Source organism: Nerophis ophidion, linkage group LG06 (assembly GCF_033978795.1).
Source record: "Nerophis ophidion isolate RoL-2023_Sa linkage group LG06, RoL_Noph_v1.0, whole genome shotgun sequence".
Lineage (NCBI taxonomy): Eukaryota > Metazoa > Chordata > Actinopteri > Syngnathiformes > Syngnathidae > Nerophis > Nerophis ophidion.
Genome location: NC_084616.1, coordinates 18,313,330 through 18,337,179, shown reverse-complemented (window position 1 = coordinate 18,337,179; position 23,850 = coordinate 18,313,330). Strand labels below are relative to the sequence as shown.

Sequence of the window (23,850 nt, the reverse complement as noted above, 5' to 3'; positions counted from 1 at the left end):
TACAGACATCACACGGGACGGCATAGCTCGGTTGGTAGAGCGGCCGTGCCAGCAACTTGAGGGTTGCAGGTTCGATTCCCGCTTCCGCCATCCTAGTCACTGCCGTTGTGTCCTTGGGCAAGACACTTTACCCACCTGCTCCCAGTGCCACCCACACTGGTTTAAATGTAACTTAGTTTTTGGGTTTCACTATGTAAAGCGCTTTGAGCCACTAGAGAAAAGCGCTATCTAAATATAATTCACTTCACACGTGGGACGCTTTAGTAAGTAAGAATTGTTTTAATTATATTATAAAACTTACAAACGTTGCTTGGAGTGACATATGAAGAATCCATATGAGTAGAAACGCTGTGGACGACCCAGACAAAACGGCAGTTGTACTTCCGGTTCAAAGCTTTAAATAGCAGGAGTTGACATTCAGGGAGAAAACTCTGTTCAAAAGATGGCGCCTTAGCTTTTGATTGATTGATTGATTGAAACTTTTATTAGTAGATTGCACAGTTCAGTACATATTCCGTACAATTGACCACTAAATGGTAACACCCGAATAAGTTTTTCAACTTGTTTAAGTCGGGGTCCATGTTAATCAATTCATGGTAAAACAGTAACACACCATTTAAGTGTCTTTGATGAAAAAATGTTTGCATTGTGGCCATCAGCAAAGAAAAATCCATAAATTAGCCGCAACGTTCTATAAGCCACAGGATTCAAAGTGTAGGAAAAAAGTAGCGGCTTTTAGTCCGGTATTTATGGTAAATTCCGTTTTATTAAGATAATAGTAATGCTGTCAAAAGATTAATTTTTAAAATTAGATTAATTACACTTTTGAATTAAAGTAATACTAGTAGTACAAACCTGCTTGCATGATTTCATTTAACCTGAACATTTCAGTTAAATTCAGAAAGACCACAACACTTGTTCACAAATGCACTTGTATTTCTAGAATAGATGGAAAGGAAAGGAGCAAAAACACTATGTGAATAATCTGTGTATATACGTGTTTATTGCAATATTTCCTGTGATCGTTTGTCAATTTTAACTCGTTTTTGACAGCCCTGGTTATTAAATTACCCTCATTTTTTTAGTCACCCATAACACAAAGTTAGCCTACAGTTCAGTAAAAACAAGCACACAGAAATGTTGTTTTCATGCCGTGCAAGTAAGTTAGGATTCTGTTCACTGGAAACTTTCCAGTTTGAATCCTAAAATCAAATGTGTGTTTATCTTTCCAGGTGGTGGTGGAGGCGGCTACAAAAACGGTGGCGATGGCGCAGGCCTCACCTGTCAGAATTGGCAAGGAAACCAAGGTTCTGATCACGACCAGAGGACAAGGAAACAACCTCATTGGTACTTAAGTATTTTCACTTTGAGCTTTTAGCAAAAAAAAAACAAAAAACTTTGCAACTTGTGAAGTTTCTATTAAATTTTGGTCCTCTCCCCAAGTACAACATGTAGAAAGTAGAAGTAAAATACCACCACACTTTATTTTTTAGGAAATTTAGAGTAACAGTCACCTGCTCAGGTGAGCAGCTGCTATCAAACACCTGATCATCACATTTAGTGTTGTGGTACTTAATCCGCATAAAGATATCTAAAAAGACTTGACTGTGATAGCTTGAAGCTTCTGTTCATAAAAAAAAAATGTCTCCTTCCACCTCCATGATCTAGTTTAACCTTGATGACTTCCTGTTTGGTTGATAAGTGCTTATTTCAGCGTGTTGTGCCTGCAGGGACCTGCTCCTCTGTCCACACACAAGCTATTGCGCAACTGCAGCCGGAAACTTCCGTCACCTGCCACCTCAGCTTCACCAGCGCTTCTGTTGATTTCCCCGCCAGCAGCGTCATCCACTCCCACACCAGCTTCGACCCCAACATGGGTACGTCCCGTCTGCATTCCCATTCCAGGGTATCTGAAGGGTAATAAAAAGTCTTACATTCAACAGCTTGAATTTAAGGCTTAAAAATGTCTACAATTCTCCTAAAATCTCATGTACGATCTTTAATACATTTATGAAAGGGCTTGCAAATCTATTTACGTTACTTTTATTTAAAACATGCATAAACTTCAGTCTTGCTTTAAATGTTCAAATTTTTTAGGATCCTATAAGTTAACTACAAAACAGAAATTAAGTAGGCTACCTTTGCTTCCCGGTCAGTATTAATTATGCACCACCAAGGTGTGTCGTTACAGCTTGGTATAGCAGCAGAAAAAAATAAACAGAAAAAAACCCAAAACCAGTGAAGTTGGCACGTTGTATAATTCGTAAAAATAAAACAGAATACAATGATTTGCAAATCCTTTTCAACTATATTCAGTTGAATAGACAAGATATTTCATGTTCAAACTGAAAAACTATTTTTTTTTCAAATAATCATTATTTTGGAGATTAAAGGCCTACTGAAATGAGATTTTCTTATTCAAACAGGGATAGCAGGTCCACTCTATGTGTCATACTTGATCATTTCGCGATATTGCCATATTTTTGCTGAAAGGATTTAGTAGAGAACATCGACGATAAAGTTTGCAACTTTTGGTCTCTAATCAAAAAGCCTTGCCTGTACCGGAAGTAGCAGACGATGTGTGCGTGACGTCACCGATGTGAGGGCTCCTCACATTGTTTATAATGTGAGCCACCAGTAAGAGCTATTCGGACCGAGAAAGCGATGATTTCCCCATTAATTTGAGCGAGGATGAAAGATTCGTGGATAAGGAAAGTTAGACTGAAGCGCTTAAAAAAAGAAGAGAAAAGGCGACGGCAGTGGGAGAGTTTCAGATGTAATTAGACACATTTACTAGGATAATTCTGGAAAATCCCTTATCTGCTTATTGTGTTAATAGTATTTTAGTGAGATTATACAGTCATACCTGAAAGTCGGATGGCTGCGGTGAACGCCAGAGTCTCTCAGAGAAGCCAATGGAGGAGCCAAGATCACAGCTGCCTTTTTGAGCTGCAGGATGAGGTTGTGTAATTCACTCAAGTCCCCGGTAAGAGCCGACTTAATATCACAATTTTCCCATCCAAAAACTTGCTGGTTGACGTAGAGAAACATGTTCGCTTGGCTGCTCTGTGTTAAAGCTTCACAACAAACAAAGAAACACCGGCTGTGTTTCGGTGCTAAAGGCAGCTGCAATCCACCGCTTTCCACCAACAGCATTATTCTTTATATTCTCCATTATTAATTGAACAAATTGCAACACAGATGTCCAAAATACTGTGTAATTACGCGATGAAAAGAGACGACTTTTAGCCGTAAGTGGTGCTGGGCTGAAATGTCCCCTCCAACCAATAAGGTCACAAACACCCGTCATCATTCCGCGACGTTTTTAACAGGAAACTCCGCGGGAAATTTAAAATTGTAATTTAGTAAACTAAAAAGGCCGTATTGGCATGTGTTCAATGTTAATATTTCATCATTGATATATAAACTATCAGACTGTGTGGTCGGTAGTAGTAGGTTTCAGTAGGCCTTTAATGGCAGCAGCACACTCAGTAAATGTTTGGGAACTGAGGAGACCAAAGTTTGAAGCTTTTCAGGTGGAATTCTTTCCCATTCTTGCTTGATGTACAACTTAAGTTGTTCAACAGTCCGTTGTGGCATTTTAGGCTTCATAATGCGCCACATATTTTCAACGGTAGACAGGTCTGGGCTACAGGCAGGCCAGTCTAGTACCCGCACTCTTTTACTATGCTGTTGTAACACGTGGCTTGGCATTGTCTTGCTGAAATAAGCAGGGGTGTCCACGATAACGTTGCTTGGATGGCAACATATGTTGCTCCAAAACCTGTATGTACCTTTCAGCATTAATGGTGCCTTCACAGATGTGTAAATTACCCATGGCTTAGGCACTAATACACCCCCATACAAACACAGATGCTGGCTTTTTAACTCTGTGCCTAGAATAATCCGGATGGTTCAATATCAAGGGTTGGAATTGGGGGTTAAATCACTGCTGCTGCTCACTGGTCCCCTCACCTCCCCGGGGGTGATCAAAGGTGATGGGTCAAATGCCGAGAATAATTTCGCCACACCTGGTGTATGTGTGACAATCATTGGCACTTTAACTTTTAACTTAACAATATATTGTTGTGCTTTTTTTCTACCATTGCTGATGTTCTGGTTGTTGTTACATAAACACTTGATATGAAGGACACTGCACTTTTTGCAAGAAAACACTTATGGAAAATCTGAAAAATTATTGTTTTGATGTTTACTAATATTTTTTCCAATTAGTTTACAATACAGAGTTTTCTGGTGTATTCAGTTAAACCATTTTTTCCAATGTGAAAGAGCAGTGAATTAATATTTATACTTACAATTCATTCTGGCCCTCTGATTTTCCTTTGTCTTTGTACTTTTTTGTCAATATAGATATGAAATGGTCTTAAATTATATTTATTATGGTCTTAAAAAGTCTTAAATTGGACTCGTTGAAACCTGCAGAGACCCTGCATTCCTGCAGCAGTGGTTTTATCACACAAGCCTGTGCAAAGTGCGAAATTAAATCTTAACATCTTTTAAAAATATGTAACGACATTCTGGGATGTAATACTAAAAAGCTGTCAAATGATTTTTCATTTGAATTAGAATCGTCACATTTTGTAATTTGGATTAATCATGATTCATCACAGGTGATTACACGCTGGCACAATTTAAGTTTGCGTGAAGGGGAAGATTATCACAATTTCAAAAGGGTTAAAAACAATAAAAATCAGTTCCCAGTGGCTTGTTGTATTTTTTGAAATTTTTTTCAAAATTTTACCGGTCCCTGAATATCCCTAAAAAAAAGCTTTAAAGTGCTTGATTTTCACTATTTGCGATGCGACTATCCATTTCCCTGTGACGTCATACAGTGCTGCCAATGTAAACAAACAATGGCAAATACCACAGCAAGATATAGCGACATTAGCTCGGATTCAGACTCGGATTTCAGCGACTTAAGCGATTTAACAGATTACGCATGTATTGAAACAGATGGTTGGAGTATGAAAGTATTGAAGAAGAAACTGAAGCTATTGAGCGAATAGCTATTGATGCTATTCATAGCCATAGCATGGCCGAATAGCTGCGTTAGCATCGCCGGTAAAATGTGCGGACCAAACGATCAGGACTTTTGCATCTCGTGACACTGGAGCAACTTAAATCCTTCGATTGGTATGTGTTTTTTCGCATTAAATGTGGGTGGAAGTAAATGTAATATAGTTGCGAATGCATCTGCAGGTTATCCATATATCTCTGTGCCATGTCTGCTTTAGCACCGCCGGTAAATAGCATGTTAGCATCGATTAGTGTAGCATGTTAGCATCGATTAGCTGGCAGTCACGCCGCAACCAAATATGTCTGATTAGCACTTAAGTCAACATCAACAAAACTCACCTTTGTGATTTCGTTGAATTTATCGTTGCAAATGCATCTGCAGGATATCCATACATCTCTGTGTCATGTCTGTCATCGCCGGTAAAATGTGGAGACACTCTAGCACATTCAATGGGGGTCTGGCGGCAGACACTTTCGCATCTTTGGGCCAGTGGTGCAACATGAATCCCTCCCTGTTAGTGTTGTTACACCCTCCGACAACACACCGACGAGGCATGATGTCTCCAAAGTTCCAAAAAATAGTCGAAAAAACGGAAAACAACAGAGCTGTGACCCGGTGTTTGTAATGTGTTGAAAATGAAAATGGCGGCTGTATTACCTCGGTGACGTCACGTTCTGACGTCATCGCAAAAAGAGCGATAAACAGAAAGGCGTTTAATTCGCCAAAATTCACCCATTCAGAGTTCAGAAATCGGTTAAAAAAATATATGGTCTTTTTTCTGCACCATCAAGGTATATATTGACGCTTACATAGGTCTGGTGATAATGCTCCCCTTTGATAAAAAACACAAGTGCAATGATGTTGTCAGAATGTCTGCCAGGAAGGTTTCTAAATGTTTCAGTGAATGCATGGCATTTATTTGCACAAAACTTGCTAACAGTTTTCTCTGAAGTACTTTTTGAGAATGTATTTTGGAGTGAAATTTGCCAGCGAAAGCACCAGTCGAGTCTCCCCACGTATTTTTGTATTGACGTATTATTGATCTGATCACTGACAGTATAGCAGGCAAGGTAAAAGACAGAAAATAACAACGTGGTGCACAACATCCAGTCTACCAGCGCTATACATTATTCTTTAGCTGTATAATCACTCCCCATACAGCAATAGATGATATCTGCCTATTACCTGACATCTTCTATGTCAGCTACTTCTCTTTGTTTTTAATGTCTATTTTCTGCTGGATTTACGCTCTGTTTTATGCTGCGGCTGCCACATATACTGTAATATTGTACATGGTAATTGGTATATATTGTATATATGTTATAGACATAATATATCTGTATATATAATATACTGTACACATATTAAGTATATATTGTATATATGTTATAGACATAATATATCTGTATATATAATATACTGTACACATATTAAGTATATATTTGTATATATTCGCATATATGTTATATTTTATATCGCTATAATTAGTCTATTTATACCTGCATTGTCCTTTCCATCCTTACACTTCCCATCCTTGTAACTGAGCTATTGTGTTAAACGATTTCCCTTGTGGATCCTTAAAGTTTGTCTAAGTCTAACAAAATAAAAGCACCTTACACAAGCACAATGTACTCAAAACAAGTGTTGATACCCTTACAAAAAGGATCATGCTTTGACCTAAACTATTGGTCAAAGATGTGGTACACCAACACATACACTTTATTTATCACACAATAAGCTCACCTTATGGTGGTAAAATAAGTGTAAAAGGTAAACAGAATTAAAACATTTTAATACAAAAACTGGATTTTTTTTTTTTTTCATTTTGTTTTAATTTATTTTTGTTCCTATTATTGTTATTTTGTTTATCCAATACTATTTTTTTCTTTTAAGCTATATTTATAGTTGTGTTTTGGTGGTACAATAAATAATCACGTTCTCAAATGAATGAATAATCGTTTTAATTGTGATTCCCCTAAATAATCGTGATTATTATATCTGTCATAATTAAGGGTGTAACGGGACACAAAAACTTCGGTTCGGTACGTACCTCTGTTTAGAGGTCACGGTTCGGTTCATTTTCGGTACAGTAAGAAAACAAAAAAATTAAAAATTTTTGGTTATTTATTTACCAAATTTGTAAACAATGGCTTTATCCTTTTAACATTGGGAACACTATAATATTTCTGCCCACGTTAACATTAAACTGCCTCAAATTGTTGCTCAGATTGAATAAAATTACAAAACTTTTCTTCTTCATATAAAAAGTGCAACATTAAACAGTTTCAAGTCAACTCATCCTGCTTCATTTATCACAGCATTTGGGAAGCTTTTGGTTGATTTTGATTACGTAAATGTTATACTTTTATCAACATGTGATAGCAGGGACCCTGCCATTCAAAGCTTTTCTGTCTGTAAAACACACACACACACACACACCACAAAATGAGCCAACGTTACGCTAAAAGCTAATTAGCCTTCACCTCAAGCCAGAACTGCGAGCGAGTTGAGCAGTTTAAGTTTTTAGAATGTCAACGGGCTCATAGTGATGTTAGTAGTAGTTGACTGGGAGGTGTTTATTATCATTTGGGGAGAGTACTCTGCCTTATGCTCACCTGCTAAACACTATTCTGCTCGACGCTGAAGCATTTACTACATGCGTTCTGAATACGCACTGCTGATTGACTGTTACCGCTATATATGTAACCAATCAGATGGTTGTGTGGGTGGGACAATGCTGGGTGCTTAGGCAGAAGAAGCAAAGCAGCTTGTTAAGACTTTAGCTTAGAAACTCGTTCTGTACACCACCGAACCGAAATGGTTCAATACAAATACACGTACCATTACACCCCTAGTCGTAATAGTGGTATACAGGATGATGGTTCAATTCTCACATGATTAGTGGTTGATACTTGTGAAAACAAGCATTGTTGTGAACAAACAGTATACTTCACATGAGGTGAAGAGGCTTTACAGACCGTAATCAATATCCACGCTGCCCAAAGGGTGTGTTTACCCGCGCCCATAAAGGTGCCAGCGTGATGCATGGAGCTGCACGCTTGTCTTAATTGTGTTTGGGACTTCTCTCTCGTCGCCGGCTTATCCCGGAGGGAAGCCACAACATGTTCAAGGCTGCAACCGCGCCGCTAATTCTGGCCCGGCTCTTAACAGGAGCATGTGACTGCAGATGACCTTTCACCTACAGATTAGAGCAGAGTGGGCGTGGACTCTCACTTGCACTTCTCTTCGTGGGGTTTAGAAACGCTCAAACACTAATTGTGATGCTAGTAGTTGCCAACACAAATAGGTGTGAGGAGCCTCCCCACTACGAGTTGACATAGTAAACGTCACACTCTTACTCGTACTAGCTTCCAGCCAGAGATGGACGGACCTTTTGTTTTTCGAAGCACTGTTGTGGAGGAAGTGTGTGTGACTACAAATAAGTGGATGGTGTTAATTGAATCAAAGAAAGAAATCATCAGAAACACCACAGAGCGTGTAGATAGTTAAGCAGTTGGAGCATAGCACTGCTAATCCAAAGAGGTTTGTTAGGTTTTCAAAAAATTATGCAATTCCTGTGTGTTTATTTTCGTACCTGACGGTTTCAGGAAGGGAACAGTTTTAACCGAAACCGTCAGGTAGGGAAATAAACACACAGGTAAGAGGAACAAGTCGGGTAGCACGGCTATTCTGCACTATACTCAAGCAGAAGGAGTCTAAGGACGTCAAAATAATATCTAATCATTAATCCATGAAACTATGGAGAATCAGCTGGAAATAGATACCTTAGCGGTCCACTCTCTAAGGCACATTATTGTCATATTTCTTTATAAAACTACCGTACTTGTTTGTACTTCATTTTATTGTATTGTTTTCCGCCCAAAAGTACTTTTAAAAGGCCTATTGAATGTTACAAACGTGATGTTTTGACGGCCAAGCATCAGCCAGGGACGTTAAAATAATTTCTAACCATTTATCCATGAAACTATGGAGAAGCAGCTGATAGTAGATACCGTAGAAGTCCACTCTCCAAGGTACATTATTGTCATATTACTTTATAAATCCACTGTACTTGTTTGTAATACATTCTATTGTATTGTTTGCCATAAAAAAGTACTTTTAAAAGGGCTAATAAATGTTACAAATGTGACGTTTTGGGTGCCAAGGACTTTAAAATAATATCTAATCATTTAACCATTAAACTATGGCGAAGCAGCTGGAAGTAGATACCATAGAAGTCCACTCTCCAAGGTACATTTTTTAATACTACTTTATAAAACTACTGTACTTGTTTGTACGACATTTTACTGTATTGTTTTCCGTCCAAAAGTACTTTTAAAAGGCCTATTGAATGTTACAAATGCAATGTTTTGACTGCCAAGCATCAGCCAAGGACGTTAAAATAATATCTAACCATTTATCCATGAAACTATGGAGAAGCTGCTCGTCGTAGATACCGTAGAAGTCCATTCTCCAAGATACATTATTGTCATATTACTTTATAAAACTACTGTAGTTGTTTGTACTACATTCTAATTTATTGTTTTCCGTACAAAAGTACTTTTAAATGGGCTAATAAATGTTACAAATGTGACGTTTTGGCTGCCAAGGACTTTAAAATAATATCTAATCATTTATCCATTAAAATATGGTGAAGCAGCTGGAAATAGATACCATAGAAGTCCCCTCTCCAAGGTACATTATTGTCACACTACTTCATAAAACTACTGTACTTGTTTGTACTACATTCTTTTGTATTATTTTCCATGCAAAAGTATTTTTAAAAAGCCTACTAAATTTTACAAATGTGATGTTTTGGCAGCCAAGCACCAGCCAAGGACGTTAAAATAATATCCAATCATTTATCCATGAAACTATGGAAAAGCCGCTGGTAGTAGATACCGCAGAAGTCCACTCTCCAAGGTACATTATTGTCATATTACTTTATAAATCATCTGTAATTGTTTGTGCTACATTCTATTGTATTGTGTTCCATAAAAAAAGTAATTTTAAAAGGCCTATTAAATGTTACAAACGTGATGTTTTGGCAGCCAAGGACGTTTAGATAATATTTAATCATTTAATCATGAAACTATGGAGAAGCAGCTGGAAGTAGATATCGTAGAAGTCCACTCGCCAAGGTACATTATTGTCATATTACTTTATATTTCACAAGTTGATGATGTGTTCATCCTGCATGGCCACAGGCTTCTACACGTGCTCCATCACCTTGCAGCCAATGGCGGAGCAGCTGAGCAGAGTTCTCAGCATGTCAATGACCAGCCTGCTGGTGAAGGCGGGCCTGGAGGGCAGCGCCTTCTCAGGGGAGCAGATCAGCGCCCGGCTGACCATGGAGTCGGGGCTCTACTCGGATGTGACGGAGCTGCTGCTCTCAAAGCTGCACTCTTCAGCAGAGATCAGCGTGTTTGGTCCCGCTGCTGCGCTGGCAGACGTGAAGGTGAGCGGCAACATTTGCCGTGTTTGGTGCAAAGAGAAAGTCATGCGGTTGCTGTTTCTGTCTCAGCTGGTGTCCAGTTCTCCCATGGTCACTATTCGAGAGGGTGAGGTGCACAGCTCCTTCTCCAAGTACACCATCAGTGCTGTGGACCTCCACACTGCTGGCTCCGCCTCCATTACCATCAGTAGTGCTTCCTCGGGTCAGAGGCTCATCATCCCTGTCACTTTGGCGCACGGGAGCGATCCCAGTGAGAAGACGCAAGGTCAGTGGTCATTTAGGGTTTTGTCATGAGTTATCACAAACTGTCAGATGTTGCTCCTGCTGCCTTTGAGTGACATGCATCAGATATCTCTTCATATTCCTGCAGGAAGCTTTTGTCGTGAAACACGTATTTTTCCTCTTTTTGTTGTTTTATTGTTGCCCTTTTCTTTTTTTAAGAAACAATAATTAATTTTTGAAGTAAGTACAAAAAAGGGTCCTATTAAATATAGGAGGTATAAAAAACAATCCCATCTCTAAACTGTATATATAGATATACATTAAATCCCATTCATCTTAATTATACAGCATATTGTACTCATTATTTCATAGTTTGAATAGAGTTGGTGTGCTTACCGTGCTTACCCAATGTTTATCATACTGTATGTAAACACGTACATTTATATACACACACACATATTTTTTATATATATATGTATATATATACACACACACACATACATACATATTTATATATATATATATATATACACACATATATATATATATATACACACACATACATACATATTTATATAAATATATAATTATGTATATATGTGTGTGTATATATATATATGTGTGTGTGTGTGTATATATATATATATATATGTGTGTGTGTGTATATGTGTATTTATATATATATATACATATGCATGTATATGTACATATATGTCTGTATAGGTATATATACACATATATGTCTATACACATCTATTTGTGTGTATATGTACATATACACATTTATCTGTATGTATGTGTGTATTTATGTATGTATATATTTTTTATGTAGATATATATATATCTATATATGTATGTATGTATATATGTATGCACGTTAATGTATGTGTATGTTAATGTATGTATGTATATATGTGTATGTTAATGAATGTATATGTGTATATACATACAGTAAGTGTATGTATGTATATATGTGTGTGTATATATATATATCATATTTTTACATACATACCTTCACATACATCAGGGTGCACAGAAAAAATATATTATCATTCGAATCACTATTTTTTTTTTCATCCTAACTAAAAAGATTCATAATTTTCAATAATCGATAAAAAAAACATATTTTTCTTAATTATTATTTTTTTCCAAAAGAATACATTTTTATAAAATGTTTTTAGGCCATCTCCATGCAACCGTAATGAGATGTTCTAACCTGTAACCTGTTTTGACAAAGTTGTATTGTGGTTATTATACCAAATATTACATTGTGAGAGTGGTGTTGAATGAAGAATGGTGTTGAATGGATTGTGAATTAAATGGTCACCCAGGAATGGTAATGGATGCATGAATACAATATATAAATACATTCTAGTTACACACTGTCATCAATGCTTACATTACATTAATCTTCTGGATATAACTTATTAAACAAGTCTATCATATCTAACACTGAATGTAGATTTAGTAGGATCATCTGTGTGAGAAATGCACACTTTGCACTTGTTGGCTGCAATGAAAGTGTGAAGTGTTGTTTTGAGAGAGATGGAGACATCGTCATGTCCTCTGCCAGCAGCTGCTGCAACACTTGGTAACTTGGAGGGCGCTCTGCCGCTGGCTGCCTTCAGAAGCTCCTACCAGATGATGCTCTTCACCCTCTTTGCACTGCTGGCCGCCACGGCCATCGTCATCATCGGTAGGTCCCCGCGCCTCCTCCTCTTCTCCAGTCTTGTTTTTGACATGTCGGCCAATCAGATCTCTGGTCTTTGGCTTCAAACAGGAAAAAAGAGGCCTCACTCTTGCGGCACCTTTTATTCACCAGTAACATTAACTGAACACAGTGAGCCCTCCTCTCACTCATTCACAATCTTTTTCTCGGCGGCCAGCAGCTTTACACACAGGAAGTACTGTACGTACAAAGATTATCCGGACACACCAGTAAGAAGTGCCACGAAAAAAAATGAGGACAAAGCCCTTTGTACCATTGTGGGAATATTTCAGCTTCAAATGGGTTGGGCAATATGAGCCCATCAATACGTGATCATGTAGTGACAACCCAAAAACAACTCTACCTTGTTATTTCAACAAGGGAAAAAAAAGACAAATTTTAAGATTTTTAACATTTAAGTAAATGATTCCCTTTTATTTTAATTTTTGTTCATTTATTTATGTTAACTCATAGTTGTTTACCTTCCAAGTACAGTACAATGGTAAACAGTTATACAAAATGGTTACTTGCATTATTGTTATATATTGATTATTAAGACAATATACTATTATTGAGATAATTATATATTATTATTAATGAATATGTTAAGATCATGATGTAGACCTGGGATGTTAAACGTGTTTTCATTGAGGGCCACATTGCCCTTATGGCTGCTCTCCTATAGTGTTTAATCAACTGATTATGTTAACACAATTCGGTACAGATTTGATTTAAATACACATTGATGGATATTGTACTTGCTTTTGAACTCATAAGTCTGGACAAACATTTTATTCTAACAAATATATTGGAAATAAATGTCAATAATACAGGGGTGTCACAACTTTTTCCAACAAGGGCCACATACTAAAAAATCAAACTAACTTAATATATATGTTTAAAGACTAAACATAGTGTCAGTTTGGTGTTAATGGTGTCAAAATGTACTGTTATTATTTATTACACAGTTAAAACAAAAACTGTAAATGCAGAAAAAAACTAGATGAGGCAATTTCTGAAAGAATGCTCCAATGCTGGAGTCGAACTGAAATGCTGACAAAATATAGTATGAATGTTAGAATAGTTTGAATGTTGAAATGTTTTTTTTTTTGAAGAGTTTGAATTTCCAGGTAAAACTGAATTTTCTTTGGAACTTGGGAAAGTGTTAGTTTGAATGTCCAGGATGACTGGAGTGTATTGATGTTGGAACGGTTTGAATAGGTACAAAAAATGTGGGAATTGTGCAACTTGAAAAATTTCCCATTCATTTCAATGGGAACTTCCTGTAAATTCAGAATTTTGGGAAAAGCACGATGAGCTCAATTGGTTAGTGTGGGAATTGTTTAAATCAGTCAAGAAATGTTAAAGAAGTAACCGTTTTTTAATTGAAAATGGTATGATGGAATTTCGTAAAAAACAGGATTTTTTTTAAATTGTTGAAAGAGAGCACACAGGCTGGATATTTTGGAGTTGGAACGGTTTGAATGGGATGAAAAATGTGGAAATTGTGGCACTTTGAAAAATGTCCCATTGATTTCAATGGGACTTTTTTGGAAAATTTTAAAAGATTTGATTGAGTTGGTGTTGGAATTTTTCAAATAGGTCAAGAAATGTTGAAGGAGTAACATTTTTATTTGAGAAATGGTATTAAGGTATTTCGGGAAAACCAGGAATGTTTCCAGTTTGGAAAAAAAACTTAGTTTTTTTTGTCCTGATTAAGAAGAATGATTTGGAACGGTTGAAGTGGGTTGAAAAATGTGGAAGGAGTCGTCGCCAGAAAAAGAGGGTCAAAAAAGGGTTTGAAAAAAAACGGGAATTCCACAAATTTTTTTAACTTTGAAAATGATAGTTTGAATGTCCCGGATGAGGGGAATATGTTGAAGGTGGAATGGTTTGAATCGGTTGAAAAATGTGGAAATTTGAAAAACGGCCAATTCATTTTGAATGTCCCGGAAAACCTGGAGTTCTGGGAAATCTGGACATTTTTTATCTAATTAAAACAGTTCCAACTCTAAAATATTTAGCGTGGTCAAAATGTTATGCTCACTTTCAACAATTTTGAAAAAATTCCCGGATTTCCAAAAATTCCCAGTTTTCAGGGACATTTTCCTCATTCAAAATGAATTCTCCAAATTTCCTGCTTTTCCCGAAATTCCCATTGAAATCAATAGTACATTTCTCAAAGTCCTACAATTCCCACATTTTTCATCTGATTCAAACCGTTCCAACTCTAAAATATTCAGCCTGTTCAAAATGGTGTGGTCTCCTTCAACAGTTAAAAAAATAAATAAAATCCCGGATTTCCAAGAATTCCCAGTTTTCAGGGACATTTTCCCTGTTAAAAATTAATTGTCCATTTTTTAAACTTCAACAATTCGCATATATTTCAACAGATTCGAACCATTCCAACTTCAACATATTCCACTCATCCTGCAAATTCAAACTATCATTGTTCCAAGTTCTAAAAAATTCCAGGAATTCCCAGAATTCCCTTTTTTTTTCAAACCATTTTTGACCTTTTTTCCTGGCGACTATTCCTTCCACATTTTTCAACCCAATTCAACTTTTCCACCTTCCAAACATTCCTCTTAATCAGGACAAAAAAACTAAGTTGTTTTTTGAACTGGGAAAATTTCAGATTTTCACGAAATTCCTGGAATTGCTTAATACCATTTCTCAATTAAAAATTTCAACATTTTTCGACCGCTTTGAAAAATTCCAACACCAACCATTTCAACTGATTCAGAACATTCAAGCCTTTTAACATTTTCCCAAAAATTCCTAGATTTCCATGAAATTCCCATTGAAATCAATAGGACATTTCCCAAAGTTCCACAATCCCCACATTTTTAATCTTATTCAAACCGTTCCAACTCTAAAATATTCAGCCTGTTCAAAGTTGTGTGCTCTCCTTCAAAAATGTACAATAAAAAAAATCCCGGATTTCCAAGATCTCCCAGTTTTCAGGGACATTTTCCTTATTCAAAATCAATTGTCCATTTTTTAAACTTCCACAATTTGCATATTTTTCAACCGATTCAAACCATTCCACCTTCAACATATTCCACTCATCCTGGAAATTCAAACTATCATTGTTCCAAGTTAAAAAAATTCTAGGAATTCCCTTTTTTTCAAACCATTTTTTGACCTTTTTTCCTGGCGACTACTCCTTCCACATTTTCAACCCATTTCAACCTTTCCACCGTCCAAACATTCCTCTTAATCAGGACAAAAAAACAAAGTTTTTTTTTTAACTGGAAAAATTCCAGATTTTCACAAAATTACTGGAATTGCTTAATACCATTTCTCAATTTAAAAATTTCAACATTTTACGACCGCTTTAAAAACTTCCAACACCAACCATTTCAACTCACTCAAAACATTCAAGCCTTTTAAAATTTTCCCATAAATTCCTGCTTTTCCCGAAATTCCCATTGAAATCAATAGTACATTTCTCAAAGTCCGACAATTCCCACATTTTTCATCTGATTCAAACCGTTCCAACTCTAAAATATTCAGCCTGTTCAAAATGGTGTGGTCTCCTTCAACAGTTAAAAAAAAAAAAAAAATCCCGGATTTCCAAGAATTCCCAGTTTTCAGGGACATTTTCCCTGTTCAAAATTAATTGTCAATTTTTTAAACTTCAACAATTCGCATATTTTTCAACAGATTCGAACCATTCCACCTTCAACATATTCCACTCATTCTGCAAATTCGAACCATCCAAGTTTTAAAAAATTCCAGGAATTCCCAGAATTCCCTTTTTTTCAAACTATTTTTGACCTTTTTTCCTGGCGACTATTCCTTCCACATTTTTCAACCCAATTCAACCTTTCCACCTTCCAAACATTCCTCTTAATCAGGACAAAAAAACAAAGTTGTTTTTTGAACTGGGAAAATTCCAGATTTTCACGAAATTCCTGGAATTGCTTAATACCATTTCTCAATTAAAAATTTCAACATTTTTCGACCGCTTTGAAAAATTCCAACACCAAAAAAAAAAAAAATCCCGGATTTCCAAGAATTCCCAGTTTTCAGGGACATTTTCCTTATTCAAAATGAATTGTCCATTTTTTAAACTTCCACAATTTGCATATTTTTCAACCGATTCAAACCATTCCACCTTCAACATATTCCACTCATCCTGGAAATTCAAACTATCATTGTTCCAAGTTAAAAAAAAATCTAGGAATTCCCTTTTTTTCAAACAATTTTTTGACCCTTTTTCCTGGCGACTACTTCTTCCACATTTTTCAACCCACTTCAACCGTTCCACCGGCCAAAGATTCCTCTTAATCAGGACAAAAAACTAAGTAGTTTTTTGAACTGGAAAAATTCCCGGTTTTCACGAAATTCCTGGAATTCCTGAGTACCATTTCTCAATTAAAAATTTCAACATTTCTCGACCGATTTGAATAATTTCAACACCAACCATTTCAACTCATTCAAAACATTCAAGCCTTATAACATTTTCCCAGAAATTCCCAGATTTCCATGAAATTCCCTTTGAAATCAATAGGACATTCCTCAAAATTTCACAATTCCCACATTTTTCATACAATTCAAACCGTTTCAACTCCAAATTATTCAGCTTGTTCAAAATGGTGTGCTCTCCTTCAACAATTTTTTTTTTAATTCCTAGATTTCCAAGAATTCCCAATTTTCAGGGACATTTTCTGCATTCAAAATGAATTGTCCCTTTTTTAAACTTCAACAATTGGCACATTTTTCGACCGATTCAAACCATTCCAACATCAACACATTCCACTCATCCAACTAACACTCCCAAGTTCCAAACCAAATTCCGTTTTTCCTGGAAATACAAACTCTTCAACGTTCAAATTATTCTTACATTCATACTACATTCCGGTCAGCATTTCGGTTTAACTTCAGCATTGGATCATTCACACGCAATTCCTTCAGGAATTGCCTCATCTCATTTCATTCTAATGTTCATCAACTTCATGTTTTACTGACGACGATGCCTGATGGTTTACATCGTGCTAGTCCTTGATGTTCTGTTTTTGTGCGCTCCAGTTCTCCACACCGTCTTTTCCCCCAAGCAACAAACGTACCCGCCCTCTTTCATCCAGAAGACTCCGCCTCCTCTCACAGGTAGGCCATTAAATATCCATCTGTCAATTAGTGACCTAATTAAACAAAAGATAGAGGGGCTCAGGTGGTAGAGCGGCCGTGCCAGCAACTTGAGGGTTCCGGGTTCGATCCCCGCTCCCGCCAGCCGAGTCACTGCCATTGGGTCCTTGGGCAAGACGCTCTGTGTAAAACAAGAACACATTTTTTTTTTTTTTTGTAATGCATTCTAAGTTGTTAAATACTGCATGTAAGAGGTGGCTAATAATGTAGCTAATGGTAGCAATCATAAAGCCTCCCAAAACATCCATAAACATCATTTACTTGCCGTGACCTGAAAATAAAAAATGTATTAGCGATATTGTTATTATAAGCGCTAACACAGAGGAACTACTTTTATTGGCACTGTGACCACAGAGCGCTAACGAGCTCATGCCGCTATATTGACATATTGAGCTGCTGCATGGCCTCTGAGTTGGTGAAAGTGAATTTGAGGTGATAAGTCATGTCTCTCACCTGGATAGTAGAAGGTTGTGGACATAATCTGACAAGTTGGTCAACTTTGACATTCAACTTAGACCTGAGGATGGCCAGAAAAACACTTTTTTTAACCCTTTGTGAGGGTTAAGATGAATTGTTGATGTAAAGGGGAATATATAAACCGCCCATCAGTCTTTATCGCAGTGAGAGCAGACATTGTACAATAAGTGATAGTTTTATTATGTTTGTATATCTTGTTAAGCACTTAGCAATACTGCTACATGACGCTTAATGTTTGACTAAAGCTGCATCTGTTTAGCATGCAGCTTCTAAAACTTGAACATCATCTTCCTTATATTCAGGCTCAAAAATAGAAGTTTCTGGTTCATCATTTGTCCCAAAGTAGTCTTTGTTGTCTCTCATCAAGTCTGCCACGATTAATAGTCTTGTTGAAGAGAAAGTGAGCGTTGTGATGCGTCTCTGAAATTAATACTTAAAATGATGAAAATCTGTCAGTATTACATGTTATTATGAATGTTACTACATTACATATATACTTACAGCATGATGAAAATATGTAAATATTACATATTATGAACGTTACTAGATACTACATATATACCCACAGTATGATGAAAATATGTAAATATTATATTATTATGAATGTTACTATATTACATATATACTTACAGTATGATGAAAATATGTAAATATTACAAGTTATTATGAATGTTACTATATTACACACATACAGTATGATGAAAATGTGTAAATATTACATGTTATTATGAACGTTACTAGATACTACATATATACTTAGTGTAATGAAAATATGTAAATATTACATGTTATTATAACTGTTATTACATTACATATATACTTGCAGTATGATGTAAATATGACACTACATGCCATATATACTTACAGTGTGATGAAAATATGTAAATGTGACATGTTATTATGAATGTTACTATATTACATATATACTTACAGTATGATGAAATAATGTATATAGTACATGTTTTTATGAATGTTACTAGATACTACATATATTCTTACAGTATGATGTAAATATTTCATATTATGAATGTTACTACGGTCCATATATACTTACAGTATGATGAAAATATGTAAATATTACATGTTATTAAGAATGTTACTACATTACATATATACTTACAGTATGATGAAAATATATAAATATTACATGTTATTATGAACGTTACTAGATACTACATATATACTTAGTGTGATGAAAATATGTAGATATTACATGTTGTTATGAATGTTATTACATTACATGTATACTTACAGTATGATGAAAATATGGAAATATTACATATTATGAATGTTACTACATTAAATATATACATTCAGAATGATGAAAATATGTAAATATTACATCTTATTATGAATGTTGTTACATTACATAAATATTTGCAGTATAATGTAAATATTACATATTAATGTTACTACATTGCATATATACTTATAGTATGATGAAAATATGTAAATAGTACATGTTATTATGAATGTTACATATATACTTACAGTATGATGAAAATATGTAAATATTACATGTTATTATGAATGTTACTACATTAAATATATACATTCAGAATGATGAAAATATGTAAATATTACATCTTATTATGAATGTTATTACATTACATATATACTTACAGTATGATGTAAATATTACATATGAATGTTACTTCTTTACATATATACTTACAGTATGATGAAAATATGTAAACATGTTATTATGAATGTTATTACATTACATATATACTTGCAGTATGATGTAAATATGTAAATATTACATATGAATGTTACTTCTTTACATATATACTTACAGTATGATGAAAATATGTAAACATGTTATTATGAATGTTACAATAATACATACATACAGCGTGATGAAAATATGTAAATATTACATATTATGAATGTTACTACATTGCATATATACTTACAGTATGATGAAAATATGTAAATATTACATGTTATGAATGTTACTACATTAGATATATACTTCCGCCATCCTAGTCACCGCCGTTGTGTCCTGGGGCAAGACACTTTACCCACCTGCTCTCAGTGCCACCCACACTGGTTTAAATGTAACTTAGATATTGGGGTTCACTATGTAAAACGCTTTGAGTCACTAGAGAAAAAGCGCTATATAAATATAATTCACTTCACTTCACATGAAAACATCTAAATATGACATGTTATTATGAATGTTACCAGATACTACATATATACTTAGTGTGGATATAAAACCTTGATGGAGGTTTTTGGATGTTTTTAGAACGTTTTATAAGCAGAATAGACTCCATTGTTTGCGGACTTTTGCTAATGTGTATTTACGATTTAGAATGCACACCAAGAAAAAGATAAGTGTTCTTGTCTTCGCCCCCAAAAGTGCAGTTTGACTTTACTAGTGAGGATGGATGTTGTGTAAATAACGTTTATGTATTTGATATTCATTATCTTTGATTGGAATCTCACTCATCCCAGCGTTTTCGTCCCCAGTGTCTCCGGCCAAGAACTCCTTCAACCACTCCGCACCCAGGGGGGATCCCGGCAGCAGCCCTCGTTTTCGTCTTTATTCCCCGGACTACATGTCCTGACCTCCCCTTCATCATCACCTTCATGTTCATCACTGAATGTGCCTCAGAGGGTCAGCATGGACGCTGATCACATGACTGTACAACCTTTGCAAGTATATTTTGGTACACGACTTTTTATGAGTGAATAGTTCTTAGTTTAGCGCTTCAAAGAATTGTTATTGTTTTATTGTGCACCTTGTTTGTTATAGGAGAGAACTTGACTGTAAACACTGTCCACTCAACTCATCATCCTACAAAATGTGCATTTGTGCTTCTTTTAAATGTTTGGGTTTTTTTCGGACATTTTGTCTTTTTGAAGGTTTGAGCCACCAAACGTGCAGCTTGTTTTTATTTCATGAATGTGAACTCGTTGAAGATGTGAAGCTTTTTTCTGTTGCTTTCTCAGAGACCTCGACGACACGACTGTACGCTCGCAACATGGTCGTGTACGCGCTCACGCTTGGCAAATAAAGTGTTTAATTTACTCAAAAATACACACAATTTATTCTATTTTAAAATGAATTCATTTAAAAAAGGTAAACATGCCAGGCTTTGGGCTACTAGGACCTGGCAGCTACACAACAGCTAAGCACACAAGCTAGATATAGGTAATAATCATAGAACAATAAAAGGTGACATCTGTCAATAAAGAGTATCAAATAATTATAGTTGCATATTACTTAAATATAATTCACACTTCACTTACACACATATATGTATGTGTGTGTGTGTGTATGTATATATATATATATATGTATGTATGTATACAAAATGTTTGTCTGTATATATATTTATAGATATAAATATATACATATACACATATTTTTCATTCAAATATAATCACTATGTTCACATTTACCTCATATTTTACTAGAACTAGTACATATTTACTCACATTTTTCATCAAAATTTACTATATATATATATATATATATATATATATATATATATAATATACAAACCCCGTTTCCATATGAGTTGGGAAATTGTGTTAGACGTAAATATAAACAGAAAACAATGATTTGCAAATCATTTTCAACCCATATTCAATTGAATATGCTCCAAAGACAACATATTTGATGTTCAAACTGATAATAAAAAAAATTGTTGCAAATAATCATTAACTTGAGAATTTGATGCCAGCAAAACGTGACAAAATTGGGAAAGGTGGCAATAAATACTGATAAAGTTGAGGAATCCTCATAAAACACCTATTTGGAACATACCACAGGTGTGCAGGCTAATTGGGAACAGGTGGGTGCCATGATTGGGTATAAAAATAGCTTTCAAAAAAATTCTGTCTTTCACAAGAAAGGATGGGGCGAGGTACACCCCTTTGTCCACAACTGCGTGAGCAAATAGTCAAACAGTTTAAGAACAACGTTTCTCAAAGTGCAATTGCAAGAAATTTAGGGATTTCAACATCTACGGTCCATAATATCATCAAAAGGTTCAGAGAATCTGGAGAAATCACTCCACATACGCGGCATGGCCAGAAACCAACATTGAATGATCGTGACAGATGGCACTGTATCAAAACCGACATCAATCTTTAAAGGATATCACCACATGGGCTCAGGAACACTTCAGAAAACCACTGTCAGTAACTACAGTTGGTCGCTACATCTGTAAGTGCAAGTTAAAGCTCTACTATGCAAGGTGAAAGCCATTTATCAACAACATCCAGAAACGCTGCCGGCTTCTCTGGGCCCGAGATCACCTAAGATGGACTGATGCAAAGTGGAAAAGTGTTCTGTGGTCTGATGAGTCCACATTTCAAATTGTTTTTGGAAATATTCGACATTGTATCATCTGGTCCAAAGGGAAAGCGAACCATCCAGACTGTTATTGACGCAAAGTTCAAAAGCCAGCATCTGTGATGGTATGGGGGTGCTTTAGTGCCCAAGGCATGGGTAACTTACACATCTGTGAAGGCACCATTAATGCTGAAAGGTACATACAGGTTTTGGAACAAAATACGCTGCCATCTAAGCGCCATCTTTTTCATGGACGCCCCTGCTTATTTCAGCAAGACAATGCCAAGCCACATTCAGCACTTGTTACAACAGCGTGGCTTCGTGAAAAAAGAGTGCGCATACTTTCCTGGCCCGCCTGCAGTCTAGACCTGTCTCCCATCGAAAATGTGTGGCGCATTATGAAGCGTAAAATACGACAGCGGAGACCCCGCACTGTTGAACGACTGAAGCTCTACATAAAACAAGAATGGGAAAGAATTCCACTTTCAAAGCTTCAACAATTAGTTTCCTCAGTTCCCAAACGTTTGAGTGTTGTTAAAAGAAAAGGTGATGTAACACAGTGGTGAACATGCCCTTTCCCAATTACTTTGGCACGTGTTGCAGCCATGAAATTCTAAGTTAATTATCCATCCATCCATCCATCCATTTTCTACCGCTTATTCCCTTTTGGGGTCGCGGGGGACGCTGGCGCCTATCTCAGCTACAATCGGGCGGAAGGCAGGGTACACCCTGGACAAGTCGCCACCTGATCGCAGGGCCAACACAGATAGACAGACAACGTTCACACTCACACACTAGTGCCAATTTAGTGTTGCCAATCAACCTATCCACAGGTGCATGTCTTTGGAAGTGGGAGGAAGCCGGAGTACCCGGAGGGAACCCACACATTCACGGGGAGAACATGCAAACTCCACGCAGAAAGATCCTGAGCCTGGATTTGAACCCAGGACTGCAGGACCTTCGTATTGTGAGGCAGACGCACTAACCCCTCTGCCACCGTGAAGCCCCTAAGTTAATTATTATTTGCAAAATATGAACTTATATATATATATACACACACACACACACACACCTGGGGATATGTTGATTGGCAACACTAAATTGGCCCTAGTGTGTGAATGTGAGTGTGAATGTTGTCTGTCTATCTGTCTTGGTCCTGCGATAAGGTGGCGACTTGTCCAGGGTGTACACCACCTACCGCCCGAATGCAGCTGAGATAGGCGCCAGCGACCCCAAAAGGGACAAGCGGTAGAAAAATGGATGGATGGATGTACATATATATACACATGCATATATAGGTAAATATATATATATATATACATTATGTATATATACATATATATGTATATATATGTGTATATATATATATGTGTATATATACATATATGTATGTATATATAGTAGTAAATAAGATGAACATGTGAGTATATATGTACTATTTGTTGTAAAATATGAGGTAAATGTGAATATATCTGAATAAAAATGTG

The 23,850-nt window shown here is 36.2% G+C and overlaps 1 protein-coding gene across 2 annotated transcripts in view; it reads left to right on the top strand.

Moving 5' to 3' along the window:
• nup210 (nucleoporin 210) overlaps nucleotides 1-21,090 on the top strand; it is a 131,988-nt gene extending 110,898 nt beyond the window's left edge. The window contains exons 34-40 of one of the 2 annotated variants that reach the window (XM_061902923.1): nucleotides 1,233-1,347; nucleotides 1,731-1,877; nucleotides 10,246-10,496; nucleotides 10,563-10,758; nucleotides 12,292-12,411; nucleotides 17,461-17,538; nucleotides 20,530-21,090. In XM_061902923.1, the coding sequence (XP_061758907.1) occupies nucleotides 1,233-1,347; nucleotides 1,731-1,877; nucleotides 10,246-10,496; nucleotides 10,563-10,758; nucleotides 12,292-12,411; nucleotides 17,461-17,538; nucleotides 20,530-20,627 (1,005 nt within the window). In that variant the 3' untranslated portion in view covers nucleotides 20,628-21,090. Of the gene's footprint in view, nucleotides 1-1,232; nucleotides 1,348-1,730; nucleotides 1,878-10,245; nucleotides 10,497-10,562; nucleotides 10,759-12,288; nucleotides 12,412-17,460; nucleotides 17,539-20,529 lie in introns of both variants that reach the window. The other variant, XM_061902922.1, reaches the window with a different exon arrangement.
• Nucleotides 21,091-23,850: the final 2,760 nt, after the last annotated feature.